The sequence below is a fragment of the Pelmatolapia mariae genome, linkage group LG16_19 (genome assembly GCF_036321145.2).
Source record: "Pelmatolapia mariae isolate MD_Pm_ZW linkage group LG16_19, Pm_UMD_F_2, whole genome shotgun sequence".
Taxonomy (NCBI): Eukaryota; Metazoa; Chordata; class Actinopteri; order Cichliformes; family Cichlidae; genus Pelmatolapia; species Pelmatolapia mariae.
In genome coordinates, this window is record NC_086241.1 from 10,810,368 (window position 1) to 10,822,483 (window position 12,116).

Genomic DNA, 12,116 nt, shown 5'->3' on the forward strand with positions numbered 1-12,116 from the left:
TGAACCTTTACTACATATAAGATTCAAAATTCTGTTTTGTCATGACATTGGTTCGTCATGGTACGGGGTCTGGGACCCAGTGTTTTTGGTTTTCTGGGCTTTGTATATTCTTTCGTGGTTCATGTTTTTCATGGTGTTTTCTATGGAGCCCCGCAAGGGACATGGGAGAAAAAAAAATGAAGATGAACTTTTACGAGATCTTGCAAAAGTCTTGCGAGATTTCGCAAAAGTAACTCGGGATCTCGCAAAACTTTTGCGAGATGTCACAAAAGTTCATCTTCATATTTTTTCTCCCATGTCCCTTGTGGGGCTCCGTAGTTTTCCATGGTTTAGTCTCTTGTAATTTTAGCTTCCTAAGTTCTTTTTTATTTAGTGATTTCTTATTCCTAGGCTTTATTACTGTGCCTCCTCCTGTGTTCCATGTATCATGTCTACATAAGTATTATGTCTGCCTTCCCTGATTCCACCGTCTAGTCCGTATTTCTGTCTTTTATCTCAGGAAGAAGTCACTTGGATGAGTGACGAAACGTTTCTCCCACAAAACGCTACGTCCAGATGAACAGAATCAACTTTTGGAGATTTACTTTCCTGGATGATTGAGAATGCATCAAGACGTTTTAGGTGGTCTATGATTTTAAACAAGAATCCACAACTACCCCCAAAAAACCCTTCGCAAGAGTATGTGCAATCATTGAGGGCTTTGGGCCAGAGACTGGGGAGGTGGACACGAACACCAGGAAATATAGTCAGGAGTCTCGGCACACTGCAAGGAAAAGAAAAGTGTTTTAATGACAAAATCCCAGAGGTCCAGTAAGAAGGTGTGAAATACACTTCACACGCGTACACACACGCACAGTTCTTTGTCGCCAGAGGCCACGTTTATTTATAGTTTGTGGTTTGTTGTGACAGTACACAGTCTGACAGCTCCGGTCTCAGCTGAGTCCCAGCCTCTCTTCCGCTCCTCTCCCGTCTCACTAAAAAAGGCAGGAAAACTGTCATCAGTCCAAACGCCATCAGCTGTTCTCACCTGCCTCTCCAGCACCGCCCCATTGAGCTCACTGCGCCACTCCTCCCCTGCAGCCGCGCCCGGGACCACACCTCCGCCACACACCCCTACCGCCCGACTGAGGCCGGGGAGCCGTCCGGCCGAACCTACCTACCTACTCCCCCCCCCCCCCCCCCCCCCCCCGCGAGCGAGAGAGGAAATCGGCCACAGCCATCTGCGCCCCCGGCCTATGGACCACCTTGAACTTAAAGGGCTGTAAAGCCAGATACCACCGGGTGATCCGGGCGTTGGCATCCTTCATGCGGTGGAGCCACTGCAGCGGGGCATGGTCCGAGCAGAGGGTGAATGAGCGCCCCAGGAGGTAATAACGAAGGGAGTCGACCGCCCACCGGATAGCCAAGCACTCCTTCTCCACGGTGCTGTACCGGCTTTCACGCTCCGTCGGCTTCCGGCTGATGTACAGTACGGGACGGTCGGCCCCCCTTACCTGCTGGGACAAAACGGCCCCCAGCCCTCTGTTCGAGGCGTCAGTCTGCAGAACAAAAGGGAGGGAAAAGTTAGGAGTGTGAAGCAGCGGCTCTCCACAGAGAGCTTTTTTTACCTGCACAAACGCCACCTGGCACGGCCCCGTCCACTGAACCAGATCTGGAGCACCCTTCCGGGTGAGATCGGTCAAGGGGCTGGTCAGCTGCGCAAACCCCGGCACGAAAAGACGGTAGTAACCTGCCAGCCCCAGAAACCGTCTCACCTCCTTTTTAGTCTTGGGGCGCGGGCAGGATGCGATAGCCGCCGTCTTCTCCACCTGTGGGCGCACCTGCCCGCCCCCCAAGTGGTACCCCAGATACTGTACCTCCCTCCGTCCAACCGCACACTTCTTCGGGTTGGCCGTGAGCCCCGCCCTCCTCAGGGACTCCAGGACCGCGGCCACCCTCTGCACATGCTCCGCCCAGGTGTCGCTGTGGATGATCACGTCATCCAGGTAGGCGGCAGCATATGCAGCGTGTGGACGCAGCACCCGGTCCATGAGGCGTTGAAAGGTGGCCGGGGCTCCGAACAAGCCGAACGGAAGCGTAACGAATTGGTACAAACCGTACGGAGTGGAGAAGGCCGTTTTCTCCTTGGACTCGGCAGACAAGGGAATCTGCCAATAGCCCTTGCTTAAATCCAGTGTCGTGAAAAAACGGGCCGTGCCCAACCGATCCAGGAGCTCGTCGACCCGGAGCATGGGATAAGCATAAGATAAGATAAGATAAGATAACCTTTATTAGTCCCACATGTGGGAAATTTGTTTTGTCACAGCAGGAAGTGGACAGTGCAAAAGTTAAAGCATCAAATCGTGACACCTCATTCACTTTACGATAGTCGACACAGAACCATATAGACCCATCCTTCTTTACCACAAGAATGATGGGGCTACACCAGGCGCTGTGCGACTCTTCTATCACTCCCATTTTCAGCATTTCTGCCAATTCCCTCTGAACAATTTGTCGTTTATGCTCAGGAAGCCTGTAGGGCCGTGAACGCACCGTCACGCCAGGCTGCGTTTCAAAATGGTGCTCAATGAGAGACGTTCGGCCGGGCAGGGGGGAGAACACATCCACAAAACGCTGTTGTAACGCAACAACGTCCGCTCTCTGAGCCTGTGTGAGATGGTCATCACAAGGGAGGGAGGCAGGGATAATGGAATTTGGTACCTCCGGCCCTAACTCATCTCTCTCCTTAATCAGGCTTACCAGAGCACCGGTCCCAGCCTTTCTTCCGCTCCTCTCTCGTCTCACTAAAAAAGGCAGGAAAACTGTCATCAGTCCAAACGCCATCAGCTGTTCTCACCTGCCTCTCCAGCACCGCCCCATTGAGCTCACTGCGCCACTCCTCCCCTGCAGCCACGCCCGGGACCACACCTCTGCCACAGAAGGAAAAAGAGCAAGACAGAGCGTTCACAAGCTTACAGTCTTTGCAAGTGGAGGACTGATGAGAGGGGAGGCAGAGGGGTCCGGTTAGCTGCCAGAATGCCGAATGAGAAAACCGTGAAATGCCGAGGTAGTGGTCGGGTGGCAGGCAGGTGAGTGGTAAACAAAGCGGCAGCGATAACCTGAGCCACCGTGGGCAGACCAGCAACGAGATGATGGTGAGAATTGTCTCAGGTAACATGTGGCAGCAAACTGGAGGCTGTGAGGAACAAAACACAAGGTCGAAAGTTTCTCCTGAATGAACTTTGATTAGGACCAAGAATGTGATGGCCAAACACTAATTAAGGTTGGCAGATCACTTGGGAAGGAGTGGTGGTGAACGCTGGTCTTAAATGCAGGGGACTCAATTGCTCATAGGTGTGGAAACACGCAGAGCGCAATGACTCCACCCAGCCGTGGAGACGGCAAAAAGAAAAAATGCATATTGCAGCACCCACCTGGACCATGACAGGTGGGCTTATCTAGGGTCTGGCGGAGATGCCGTGCTCCTCCACCTGCTGCCCTGCCAGCACCCATGTTTTCACAGCTTCAAGTGGGAATACTCTGTATTCTTCAATCACAAACTCTCCAGCCTCAGCACTGCCATTCTCCACGCTGAAGGCCCAGCTGTCTAGTTCACCAGCTCCCTGTTCCTGGGGGACACGTCGCTCCTCCCATCGCCACAGGTGGACTGGCCATCAGGCATACTGGGCATTTGTCCGGTGGCCCGATGGTGATTTTTTTGTTTTATGGGCCGATGTGGGGGGGTTGTAACAGTATAAACAATGAAAGGTGGTGGATTGGCCACTTGGTCATAATCGACTCTTGGCTGGACCAATTACAGCCGAGGAGGTCGGATGCACCCTCCCCCTTGCTTGGGCAACAGCTCTGAAAGCAATGTTATGACAGACAAACAAAAGAAAATGGTATTGAGGTAAAAACGAACGTGATTTGTTCCGTACTTCAGCTAGAATGAAAAAAAGACACAAAGCTGAGTTATTCTGTCTTTAGGCTGGGACTCAGGCTGGGTCTCTGACCCAGCGTTTTGAGTTGCATTCTGTATTTTTAAGTTCTCATGTTAGGTTTGTGATCAAAAGTTCACGTGTTACTCTTATTTATGGTTTAGTGGAGGTTAGGGTTAGCCATTATTTATCTGTCTCCTTGGCTTCTGTGTTTGGTTTCTTGTCTAGTCTGTCATGTGTTTCAGCTCTGTTAAGCTTCTGTTGTCTATTTCTCCATGTTCCCTGTTTTATTTTGAAAAAGTTGTGTGTTCTTTGCTTATTGTGTTTAGTTTACACTTCCCCTGTGGTGTCATTACGATTTATTGGTGTCAGCTGTTTTCCCCATGTGTGGCCACTTCCCGTGATCACCCTTTGTGTATATTTAGTCTGTGTTTCCATTCAGTCAGCGTCAGGTCATTTGTGTTGCCTTCCCCATGTCTAGTCATAGTCTTCATAGTGCTCATAGTGTTCAGTGTTCATAGTCGTCATAGTCTAGTCACAGTTTATTCATAGTTTTCTCTGTTTTACCATAGTCACCTCAATTTAGTTTTGCTCAAGTTCGTTTCTCGCCTTGGTTTATATTTTATGTGTATCTTCCATAATAAAGGCTCGTTTTTGGTTTCAAGTTCTGTTCCGTCTCCTCACCTGTATCTGCTCCTGGGTCCTCCTCAATCACCCCACATGGTCTGCGGATGTGACACACTGAGCAGCTGGCTCTTCTTCTCTCATTCTCTCCCCCTCCCTCTCCTGTTGGTACTTCAATCATGAAACAATCATGAATCTATCATCAGTCAATCAGCTTTTCTGTCACAAGTTCCATCTCTCTTCTTTGTTTATCGCCCACTTTGCGTCAGAAAGAGGAAAACAGCGGGTGTCACGCTAAAGAACAGCAGCACATTTAAGCTTGAAAAGCTGTCGTTAGAATTTATTTAATATTAATTTCTAGTATCAGCTGATGTCTGCTGGAGCCACAGCCATACAAGCTGCTGGTCATTATATCAGTTAGGATATCTCATCAATTAAGTTAATGTATTTTGCAAATCTAAATATATTTTACCCTAACAACCTGGCCTCTGTATAATTTTTAACCCAGAAAAAACTGACTTACTGCCTGAAATTTTCAACAATAACCTCACAGTGCATTTGAATACTGTTTACACAGTGTAGAACACTTTAGACTAAGGGTATAATAGGTAACTTCAAGTAAACTAGATCCAACAAAATATTTCAGTTAATCAAAAAGAGAATTTAAACTTAAGTTTAAACTTAAAAAGTTTAAACTAAGTTTTAACTTTTTAAGTTTTAAGACATTTTAAATGAAATTGAAAATTATTTTTGCATTTACAAAACAAAAATAAATACATTAAAAATGTGTAGAAAATGTGCATAGTTTTACTCCTTTTTTGTTATTAAATGTTTAAAAAACAGATGAACGCTCTGATCCACATGCTTATTGAGACTGCAATGTCTATATGATCTTAAGTGGTTGTAGCTTAATATATGTAATTATTTCATGCAATATATGAAAGCTAATGAAAGATATAAAACTATAAATCTACTGGTAAAATAGTTTTGACACTGCTGTAATAGATGGTGGGCATCTAGCCTTGTGTGCTCATATTGTTTTTTATAACTCGCAGAGGTTCAGATCTTTAAAGATAAAAAGAATAAAAAGAAACAAACTGTTTATAAATATAAGACACCAAATATAATGCATAGTATAGATGTTTGAAAGGCCACACATATAAAAAATATTTGAAGTCTGATTTTAAGTGAGAAACTTAGTTAAAGTTAGAATTTTCAATTTAAACTACGAAACCGCCAAATTATTATTGTAAATTTTCTTTTATTGTGTTCCAAGTTACATAGTGTATCTTCTATCTTGAGCCTAGAAATATACTTAGCATAACTCTTAACTCTTAAATTACATATGTACATATATATTTTTTTAAAAAGTTTCCTTTTTGCACTTATGACTTTAATCTCAAAGCTGAACTTTTACCACATATAAAATTTAAAACTCTGTTTCTTATTTTTGTTAATTTAAATCCATACATGAGGGGATTCATGATTGGTGGGATGAGAAGAATTTCCATTGCCATGAAATTCTGAACACTTTGTGGTATTTCTTTTGAGCCAAATCGCACATATAACATATCAAACAAAAAAGACACAACAACAACTGTTAAAGAGAATAAATGTGGTACACATGTCTGCATGAATTTGTTCCAGTTTTCTTTGGATGACTGACATGTTTTGATCAGATGTACATAAGACCAGAAAACAAAAAAGACATGACCAACACAAAAGGTGTAATTAAAAGCAGGAATAACAATTTTAGCTACAGAGGCAGAGCAAGCTAGATTATTAATTAACCAGTTTATACAGTAGATTCTTGGTATGTGTGAGCCACATAATCTCAACACTGCTGTTGTTACCGTGCTCATGAAGAGAAGATAAAAGGCAATAATCCAAGCAAAAAATATCAAGATACAAACTTTTTGTTTAGTCATCAAAGAGTGGTACACAAGAGGTCGACATATAGCTACGTATCTGTCATAGGCCATGAGAGCTAGAAGAGAACAGTCAGCACAAACTGAAGAGTGCAATACAAAACCCTGTAAAAGGCATCCTGCATAAGAGATGACATGAGTGGTGGATAGAAGATCGTAGAGAAACTTGGGATAAAATGCAGCTGTCCCATAGAGTCCATTGACACACAGATTGCAGAGGAAGATGTACATGGGTTCATGAAGACTTTTATCCACAATGACTGTCACAATTATTGTCACATTTACCAGCCAAATCACACAGTAACACAGTAAAGTGAGAACAAAGAGAATGACCCTGTAGTTTGCAATGTCACTTAAACCTGAGAGAGTAAAAACAGTAATTATTGAAACATTATCCATAATAAAATATTTAGTTTACCTTACTAGATGTCATTTCAGACTGAGAGCAAATGATATCTTTACAAGTTAGAGTCAGGGTGAAATGAAGTCTGTCTGCGTACTGTCTCCCTGACAAAGTATGTCACCAGAGGTTTATATACTCTTCTTGTCAGCAACAGTTAGGTGTTTAGAATGATGTAAGTGGTGCTTTCACCAGGTCGAATTACTTAAAAAAAAATACCAGTTCCTTGTGTTTTATGCAGCTGCTGAGGTCTGGGAAATGATTACAAACAAGTCTGATCAAATTATGAGGAGTAAGATAAGTTAATGCATTTTGTTTAAGAAGAAGAGCTTGCAAGAAGAGCTTCAGCAGCATCCTGATGAATTTTGGGGGGTGATTCATGGGTATGGGGTATCAAGCTTGTTGTTACAGTTTATTCAATCTGTCTATTGATACATTAAGACTTTTGTTTTCAGTGTAAAACAGTAACATGGTAACATGTTTTCCATGGTTTAGTGTCTTGTAATTCTAGCTTCCTAAGTTCTTTTGCATTTAGTGTTTTTTTTTTTTTAATTCCAAGGTTTTATTCCCGTGCCTCCTCCTGTGTTCAGTGTGTCATGTCTAGTTAAGTTTTCATGTCTGCTCTTCCCCGGTTACAGTGTCTAGTCCACGTTTCTGTCTTTGTCTCATGTTTTCTGTTTTATTTTGATAGTTCCTCGTTTTGTGTATACAGTGGTCCCTTGTTTATCGCAGGAGTTACGTTCTAAAAATAACCCGCGATAGGTGAAATCTGTGAAGTATCCAACTTTATTTTTTTTACAATTATTATGGATGTTTTAAGGCTGTAAAACTCCTCATTACACACTTTATACAGTTTTCTCAGACAGGCATGAACATTTTCACACTTTACTCTTATGTTTAAACACCCTCAAAGTTCAAACCTTAGTAGAAAAATAAGTCCAGTATTATAGTATGAAACCAAAGATCAAACCCTGTTTTCAGGTTCAGAACATGAGAATAGAGCAGCTGCCAGAGAATTCAACACTAATGAATCAATGGCATGGAAGTGGAGGAATCAAGAAGAATGAGTTGAGTAAAGTTTGACTTATCTGACTGTTTTGTTTCGCTTAATGCGCCTCATAATCTGGTGTGTCTTATGGTCCGAAAAATACGGTAACGTCTACCTTCTTTTAGCATGTCTAGAAGTCCAACTTTTTGTGCGATGGTTAGCATCTTCCTCTGCCTTTTGGGTGCTACCGCAGGTGACTTTGACAGTGCAAAATGTTTTGTTGACATTGTTGTGTTTGATGGGGAGAAAACTTACAAAAATACAGTGCAGCACTTCAGAGTCACACTGTTAGCAATTGAAGATTTATGTATATTTCACAAGCTGAACACATTCTGTACTGTACAGGAGACACGGCACGGAGGAGATTGATTGACAATGGTCTACAGCCGATCAGGACGAAGAACACAATGCGCTGTAAAAAAAAAAAAATCCCCCCCCCCCAAAAAAAATCGCGAAACAGCGAGGCCGCGGAAAGTGAACCGCGTTATAGCGAGGGACCACTGTAGCGTGTTCAGTTTTGCTTCCTCAAGATCTTGTGTGTGATTAGCCCCAACTGTGTATTTAATCCTTTGTCTTCCTTTTCTTGTTGTCATCGCATCTGTGTTTCCTCCGTGTTTTCCCCGATACTCCAAGGTTTTTCTAGTGTTCCGGGTTTTGTGTTTATGTGCTTAGTTTAGTGTCTTGTACTTCTAGCTTCCTTAGTTCTTTTGTATTTAGTGATTTCTTGTTCCCAGGTTTTATTCCTATCCCTCCTCCTGTGTTCCATGTATCATGTCTAGTTAAGTTTTCATGTCTGCTTTTCCCCGGTTCCAGCATCTAGTCCACGTTTCTGTCTTTCTCTCATCTTTACTGCTTTATTTTGATAATTCCTTGTCTTGTATATAGTGTATTCAGTTTTTCCTCCTGGTCTCATGTGTGTATGTGTGTGTGTAAGATTAGCCCCAGCCGTGTTTCCCTCCTAGTTGCCATCCCTTCGTTATCCTTTGTGTATTTAGTCCTTTGTCTTCCTTTACCTGTTGTTATTGTGTTTGTAATTCCTCCATGTTTTTTTCCGAGGTTACAAGGATTTTCTAGTGTTCTGATTTTGGGTGTATTTGCATAGTTTCCCCAGTTCAGGCATTGCTCTATTTAGTTTCAGATCCATGTTTTTCCCTGTTTTGTTTTTCTGCCTAAATAAATGGCATACCTTTATTTTAAATTCAGAAAAAATTCAGCTTCTCCTCTCTCCACACTGTGACATTGTTAACTCTCTCTCTCTCTCTCTCTCTCTCTCTCTCTCTCTCTCTCTCTCTCTCCCTACATATATATATATATATATATATATATATATATATATATATATATATATATATATATATATACATATAAAAAAAAAACACCCATCTCGCCCCTGCGGGCAGTTTAGCCTTCAAGCTCGGGTCCTCTACCAGAGGCCTGGGAGCTTGAGGGTCCTGCGCAGTATCTTAGCTGTTCCCAGGACTGCGCTCTTCTGGACAGAGATCTCTGATGTTGTTCCCGGGATCTGCTGGAGCCACTCGCCTAGCTTGGGAGTCACCGCACCTAGTGCTCTGATTACCACGGGGACCACCGTTACCTTCACCCTCCACATCCTCTCGAGCTCTTCTCTGAGCCCTTGGTATTTCTCCAGCTTCTCGTGTTCCTTCTTCCTGATATTGCTGTCATTCGGAACCGCTACATCGATCACTACAGCCGTCTTCTTCTGTTTGTCTACCACTGCTATGTCCGGTTGGTTAGCCACCACCATTTTGTCCGTCTGTATCTGGAAGTCCCACAGGATCTTAGCTCGGTCATTCTCCATCACCCTTGGGGGCATCTCCCATTTTGACCTCGGGACTTCCAGGTTATACTCGGCACAGATGTTCCTGTACACTATGCCGGCCACTTGGTTATGGAGTTCCATGTATGCCTTGCCTGCTAGCATCTTGCACCCTGCTGTTATGTGCTGGATTGTCTCTGGGGCATCTTTACACAGCCTGCACCTGGGGTCTTGCCTGGTGTGATAGACCCCAGCCTCTATGGATCTTGTACTCAGAGCTTGTTCTTGTGCTGCCATGATTAGTGCCTCTGTGCTGTCTTTCAGTCCAGCTTTGTCCAGCCACTGGTAGGATTTCTGGATATCAGCCACCTCCTCTATCTGCCGGTGGTACATACCGTGCAGGGGCCTGTCCTTCCATGATGGTTCCTCGCCTTCCTCCTCTTTCTTGGGTTTCTGCTGCCTGAGGTATTCACTGAGCACGCTGTCAGTTGGGGCCATCTTCGTGATGTATTCGTGGATGTTTCTTGTCTCATCCTGGACTGTGGTGCTGACACTCACCAGTCCCCGGCCCCCTTCCTTCCGCTTAGCGTACAGCCTCAGGGTGCTGGACTTGGGGGGAAACCCTCCATGCATGGTAAGGAGCTTTCTTGTCTTGATGTCAGTGGCTTCTATCTCCTCCTTTGGCCAGCCTATTACCCCAGCAGGGTACCTGATCACGGGCAGGGCGTAGGTGTTGATGGCCCGGATCTTGTTCTTACCGTTCAGCTGACTCCTCAGGACTTGCCTGACCCTCTGCAGGTACTCGGTGGTTGCAGCTTTCCTAGCAGCCTCTTCATGGTTCCCATTCGCTTGCGGGATCCCCAGGTACTTGTAGCTGTCCTCTATGTCTGCAATGTTGCCTTCTGGTAGTTCAATTCCCTCAGTTCTGACTACCTTCCCTCGCTTTGTTACCATCCGACTACACTTCTCCAGTCCGAATGACATTCCAATATCATTGCTGTATAGCCTGGTAGTGTGTATCAGTGAATCGATGTCTCGTTCACTCTTGGCATACAGCTTGATGTCATCCATGTACAGGAGGTGGCTGACAACCGCTCCGTTCCGTAGTCGGTATCCGTAGCCAGTCTTGTTAATGATCTCACTGAGGGGGTTCAGGCCTATGCAGAACAGCAGTGGGGACAGAGCATCTCCTTGGTAGATCCCGCACTTGATGGTGACTTGTGCTATGAGCTTGGAGTTGGCCTCTAGTCTTGTACGCCACATCCCCATTGAGTTCCTGATGAAGGCTCTTAGGGTCCTGTTGATCTTGTACAATTCTAGGCATTCCAGTATCCAGCTGTGGGGCATTGAGTCATAGGCCTTCTTGTAATCAATCCAGGCTGTGTACAGGTTGGTCAGTCTGGTCTTGCAGTCTCGGCTGACTGTTCTGTCTACCAGTAGCTGGTGTTTTGCGCCTCTGGTATTCTTGCCAATCCCTTTCTGTGCCCCGCTCATGTATTGACCCATGTGCCTGTTCATCTTAGCCGATATGATGCCTGACAGGAGCTTCCATGTAGTACTGAGACAGGTTATTGGTCGGTAGTTGGATGGGACTGGTCCCTTCCCTTGGGGATCAGGACCGTCCGACCTTCGGTTAGCCATTCCAGGTGTCTCTCGTTAACTAGCAGCTGGTTCATTTGTGCTGCCAGGCGCTCGTGGACTGCAGTCAGCTTCTTCAGCCAGTAGGCGTGAACCATGTCGGGCCCTGGTGCTGTCCAACTCTTCATACTGGAGACCCTTTCTTGGATGTCTGCCACTGTGATGGTTACTGGACCCTGTTCAGGGAGGTCGCTATGGTCTGCCCTTAGATCCACTAGCCACTGAGCATTGCCATTATGGGTTGCGTCCTTCTCCCATATGCTCTTCCAGTATTGCTCCGTCTCCAGCCTTGGTAGTGCTGTTCTCTTATTGTTCCCTTGCCACTGAGAGTACACCTTTGCTGGTTCTGTGGAGAACAGCTGGTTTATTCTCCTGCCTTCTATCTCTCTGGTGTACCTCCTCAAGCGGGTGGCAAAGGCTGTGAGTCTTTGCTTGGCAGTTTCCAAGGCCTCAGGTATGGACAGCTTGCTGTATTTCTTATGCACCTTCTTTGAGCCTTTCTGCAACTATATATATATATATATATATATATATATATATATATATATATATGAGAAGGTGATTGGCTGCAAACTCCCATCTCTGCAGGACCTGTACACCTCCAGGACACTGGGGTGTGCAGCTCGGATCAGAGCTGACCCTTCTCACCCTGGACACAGTCTGTTTGACCTGCTCCCCTCAGGCAGGAGGCTCCGGTACATTCGCACCAGAACCTCTCACCACAAGAACAGTTTCTTCCCCTCTGCTGTTGGACTCATGAACAATAACCATATGACTGTACCCA

The 12,116-nt window shown here is 45.1% G+C and overlaps 1 protein-coding gene across 1 annotated transcript; it reads right to left on the reverse strand.

Moving 5' to 3' along the window:
• Positions 1-5,926: 5,926 nt before the first annotated feature.
• Positions 5,927-6,868, reverse strand: LOC134645772 (olfactory receptor 11A1-like). The gene has a single exon (XM_063499361.1). It carries the CDS (start codon positions 6,866-6,868, stop codon positions 5,927-5,929), a length of 942 nt encoding a protein of 313 aa, XP_063355431.1.
• Positions 6,869-12,116: the final 5,248 nt, after the last annotated feature.